Source organism: Protobothrops mucrosquamatus, unplaced genomic scaffold, assembly GCF_001527695.2.
Source record: "Protobothrops mucrosquamatus isolate PMUCROS unplaced genomic scaffold, P.Mucros_1.0 scaffold281, whole genome shotgun sequence".
NCBI classification, from domain to species: domain Eukaryota; kingdom Metazoa; phylum Chordata; class Lepidosauria; order Squamata; family Viperidae; genus Protobothrops; species Protobothrops mucrosquamatus.
Window position 1 is genome coordinate 404787 of NW_015386625.1, and position 5234 is coordinate 410020.

Here is a 5234-nt window from a genome sequence, read left to right on the forward strand (position 1 = left end):
GAGAGAGAGAGAGAGAGAGAGAGAAAGAAAGAAAGAAAGAAAGAAAGAAAGAAAGAAAGAAAGAAAGAAAGAAAGAAAGAAAGAAAGAAAGAAAGAACAAAGAGGTTTTGGTTTTTTGATCATTTTCCTGTTTTATGGCTACGGGTTTTACTGTGATTGTGAGAAATCCAGAATATTTAAGATGGACAACAATATATATCTTTTAAATAAAAAAAAACAAATAAGTAAACTTACAACCAATATTTAGAGCTGTTAAAAATAACTTTATTAAATGTTATGAAGTTTATAGAGACAGATCTATCTGTGCTAGCAGTGAAGCATGTTAGGAGATTACATTTTATAGGCGAGGTTGTCCAGCTCTATCCTTATCTATTGATTGACAGCTATACAGTATTACAAGGTTTATTTTTTTCCTTCTCCTACAATAATTTTAAACATTCATTTCTATAGATGAAGATACATTTCAATAATTAGAAATCTTTCCCTGGTTCAAATATACCAAGAAGATAAAGACCCTAACCCTGGACTTTAAAAGTAAGATACTCTACAAAAGTTATTCTGTCCTCTGAAAGACAATGAAATATTTCAATCTCCATTAGATCAATGGGATGGTGAGTGGATCAAATCAAAGTGTTTAACCAAGATATGAATTCATTTCCCAAGAAATAGTGCGGTCAATCAAGATTCAGACAAAGAACCAGATTGTAAAATTTGAGCTGGAGTAGAGAAGAGAGATCAAGTAACTAGCGAAAGTTAGAATGAATCAGAAGCAAAATCATGTAATGAGAAGACCATTATCTGGAAGTAGAATGTATCTTATTGGTTTAACTAAACAAAGCTGAATGTGTCTCACTCTAACTAGACTAGGGATCTTAGGAACAAGTCTGCTACAACTCAAGGCCCATCAAATCCATGTTCAAACAGCATGCTAATCTCAATAAAACTCCAGAAACTGCAAGTCATCTGCCTATCTGTGATCATTCCACTTTTTCCCCCCCAACTAGTGGCTGAATGAGCAGCTAAGGACTTTACTCCACTCCCAGGATTGTAAGATATTTTTCTCAAGGTTGGCAAATCTTGCGAACTGTTATTTCAGCACATCTTCCTACAGCCATCATTGGAAAGAGGACTTAAGGGATCAGGAATTCACAGACATAACGTTTAACAGCCCGACAGACCTCATCCACCCATTTCCCTTGACCTGGATGAGAAAACAAGACACAGTTCTCACGCTTCCCACCGTTGGGTTGCGAACGGTCCCAGTTGAAGTAGTTCAGGACCATTCCGTTGACATCCACAAATTTGCCCTCATTTACCATGTCAGTAACCCCAAGCCAAAAGTCTGCTACCCCTGGCAAGCTCTTCTTGCTGTACTCTCTCAGGGCTGTGGTTTCATCTCCATCTCTGGGGATAGCCAGTGTCCCACCTTTGGCTATGCAATCTTCGTTTGCTTCATGGAAATGTTTTGTACCTTCAGATACCAGGTAGCATTTCTTATGGATCTTCGTTCCACGAAGGCAGACTGTGAATGGAATGAAAAGCACACAGGGAGTGGAGGAAGCCCTCAACTTACAACTGTGATTGCTAAGCAAGGTGATTGTTAAGCGAGACATGCCCAATTTTACAAATATGTAGCCTTTTTGGATATTGTTGCCCGTTTTAAATCTGCCCAGGATAGCAACATCCCTGTCCTTTTTTCTTTAGCCCACGGTAATCAAAAAATGCTTCCTTTGAGCTCTTCCAAGTCTCCTTCATTTTGGCTTCATCAAACATCTGGGATTAAAATTGCACAATAAAAAAATGTTTTCCATTATCCTGACTATACTTTTTATACAAGTTTCATTTAAGTCACTTCCCTCCCTCAAGTTAAAAAGACTCCCCCATTGCAATCAGACCTCTAATCCCTTGAATATTTTAATCACTCTTCCATCACCATGATAAAAGATGGTTATCTCATATCTCATAGAGAAAAGGGAAAAACCAGTTAAACCATTCATGAAAAGTACTGCCTAGTCTCTTTTTTAAAACATTCAGAGATGGACAACCCATAACTCCGTGGATAGACTGTTCCCATTGTTTGACAAAACTTATTTTAAGGAAATGTTTTCCTGATTATTTCACTAGTTACTGGCTCCATTAACAAATGGAATTTAACCATAGTTAAAAGACTTAATAGCTTCATTCACAACATGTTTACTTTGGAATGTCAATTTCAATTAGGATTTTGTGGCTTGGGATACTAGGTAAACCCAAGCTGTTGGTTTACTTTATGCTTCAACAGACAGTATGAACTCAGGAAATAAATTAGTTCAATATTCATTTTAAGTGTACTATGTGAACAGAGTAATACTTATCCTCTGTTTGCCACGATGGAAGTTGGATGAACTTGTGAAGAAGGAAGGGAAACACATGAAGGCATCATTAATGACTACAGTAGGATGCTATATATTTCCCCAATTTATCTTCTTTTTTTTCCCAAGCAAGTGAACATATTTCCAAATATGTTCTTGGCTATATCTTGTTTTTTAGAAAGAGTGCAGACAGACATTATGGACCCAGAGATATTCTTAGAAGTTAAACATCATACTGGAGAAATCAGAGGTACATTTGAGCATCAAAGATGGGGGGCGCTGGCACCATCTTGCCTAAGTCTGCAAAACATAGGTTTTATCTATTGACGCCCAATCCTTTAACCTTCTGTAAATCTTTTTTTTTAAAAAATCTGTAAATCTACAGAACTATGTTATTCTTCTATTAGAAGATTTGGTCTTGAAGGCAGTATAGAATGGGTGGAGGAGATAAAAGCAACTTGGGAGTGTTATTTGCACTAGTTCAGCTTGAAAAAACAACAACCAGCCCCTTCTAGTACACCTCACTGAATTGACAGTATACCGCAAAAGAAAAGAAGTGTCTTATATTGACATTAGAGTGGGCAGAACTAGCAGCAAATACGAGTCTCCTTGGCTGTTCATGGAAGGCAAGATCTGTAGCTTCCATTGATTTTAGTCTTGCAAGCTGCCAAAATAAAGTCAGCTCAGTGCTCAGCAAATAATTCCCAGACCAGGGATTCTTAAAGAGTATTTTAAATCACCTTTCAGCCTCCCACAGTATGAATAGCTTTTTAGTGGAACAAGAAATGAAATCATATTTGCCATAGTCTCCTCCCCTCCCCCATATTAAAACTCTAATTAAGGGCAGGTAGCAACTAAAAAAAAAGTAGATCGGGGAGAAGGATGCTTCTAGCAGACTTTTCTGGAGGTAAAAGAAAACCACACCAAAACTTACCTGTTTGTAAGGCTTGCATTTCTTTCAGCGAATTTACCTCTTTCCAAAGCTTGTCAATTTGACTCCTAAGGTCGCCATTTTTCTCTTAAATAGGTAGAAATTTAGAGTTTAGTACATTTATTAACACTGAAATATTAATATTGTTTGAATCCAGTTATATTATTTTGGTAGGCACACTTATGATTATACTTTTGATATCCTTCATTGTATGCAAGAGTAGAAACCGTAGAAATATAATCCTAAAAAAGTTTTTTTAAAGTTGCAGACTGATGCAGCATGATGCGTGCGTGCATGCTCTTAAATATCTTTTTAGGGTTAGACCATTGTACAATAATAAAACAATTCTATAGATAATTACCTACTACCTACTACAAACATTATTCAAGTGTGTTTTTGTATGTGTGTATGGAATATATGTGTATGTATATATATGTATAGATAAATAGCTAGCTAACTAGCTAGAGATAGAGATATAGAGATATATGCAAACACACACACACACACACACACACATAATATACAGTAAATGAGGATATATATATATATATATATATATATATAAGGGCTTGGTAATTATAATTTATATGACTATCATATGTTTTTAATCTACTGCACTTTGTACAAATGAGTCCCCTATTTCCTTATATTTATCCATACAAAATCTACACTTATAGGCCATCCACTCCTAAGAAAAAAGCACGATCAGGTCTCCAACCCATTGAGTAAAATGAGGCCATATATTTATCTTTCCAATATCTGTAATATCTGTCTTTTACCTATAATAGGGACACAGAAAATCCATTTACATTGTCCAGTTCTCAGATTCCCTGTCTTAGGTGTATAATTCAAAATAATAATAATAATAATAATAATAATAATAATAATAATAATAATAATAATAATAGTAGTAGTAGTAGTAGTAGTAGTAATAGTAATAGTAATAATAGTAATAATAATAATAATAATAATAATAATAATAATAATAATAATAATAATAATAATAATAATAATAAAGTTGGAAGTGACCTTGGAGATCATCTAGTCCAACCCCCTGCTCAGGCAGGAAACCCTATGCCATTTCAGACAAATGGCTGTCCAGTCTCTTCTTAAAAACTTCCAGTGTTGGAGCATTCACCGCTTCTGGAGGCAGGTTGTTCCACTGGTTAATTGTTCTAACTGTCAGGAAGTTTCTCCTTAGTTCTAGGCTGCTTCTCGCCTTGATCAGTTTCCATCCATTGCTTCTTGTCCTGCCTTCAGGCGCTTTGGAAAATAGCTTGACTCCCTCTTCTTTGGGGCAGCCCCTGAGATATTGGAAGACTGCTATCCTGTCCCCCCTCATGTCCTCTGAAAAATTTTGCCTTTTGGCTCCATCACTTACCTTTTGCTCTCCGCTTGGCGGGCTTCTTTGTCTTGAAGGAAGAAGCTTGGCCAGCCACTAGATCCAGCAAAACTATGACTATGAAAAGGAAAATCAGGCACCCTCCAAGCTTCATGTCTCTTCAGACGGCGAGCAAGAACAGCCAGTTAGCAATTCAGAGAGTTCACATCCCAGTACAACTGCCTGTGGCTACCTTTATAAAAAAAAAGGGCAGTGAGGAATTGGCTCTGCTTCTTGTTTATGAAATGAGTAAAATGTCTCATCGGGCTTCATCATGAAGTGCCCTGTTGTTCTCAGAACTACGAACACCTCTGATTCCCATTTCCGGTCAGGTCTGGACATTCAGTACATCTGGGTTCTTAACCCAAGACTAACTTGCAGCTTTGGAAGAAATGAGTAGTGATAAATAGTCCCTTGGAGAGCTACTTTTATAACAGGAGGCTGCCAATTGGGAGTCCTTGGGCCAAATGCAGCCATTGGCTAAATTTCATAGGAACCTCAACTTGACTTCAAAAGGCTTAGCAAGCTGGCAATGCATAATCACCCCTATTCTCAGCAACTTGCCATATAC

The 5234-nt window shown here is 36.8% G+C and overlaps 1 protein-coding gene across 1 annotated transcript; it reads right to left on the minus strand.

Moving 5' to 3' along the window:
- Positions 1–1130: 1130 nt before the first annotated feature.
- CLEC3A (C-type lectin domain family 3 member A) lies at positions 1131–4778 on the minus strand. Its single transcript, XM_015814756.1, has 3 exons — positions 4664–4778; positions 3286–3369; positions 1131–1522 (listed from the first exon to the last, which is right to left on the minus strand). Exons 1-3 carry the CDS (start codon positions 4776–4778, stop codon positions 1131–1133), a joined length of 591 nt encoding a protein of 196 aa, XP_015670242.1.
- Between the last annotated feature and the right edge of the window lie 456 nt (positions 4779–5234).

Coding starts and splice junctions, on each gene's coding strand:
- CLEC3A (XM_015814756.1), bottom strand. CDS start 4,778: ATGAAGCTTGGAGGGTGCCTGATTTTCCTTTTCATAGTCATAGTTTTG. Junction 3,370..4,663: donor CGCCAAGCGGAGAGCAAAAG/GTAAGTGATGGA, acceptor TACCTATTTAAG/AGAAAAATGGCGACCTTAGG. Junction 1,523..3,285: donor AATGCAAGCCTTACAAACAG/GTAAGTTTTGGT, acceptor TTCCATTCACAG/TCTGCCTTCGTGGAACGAAG.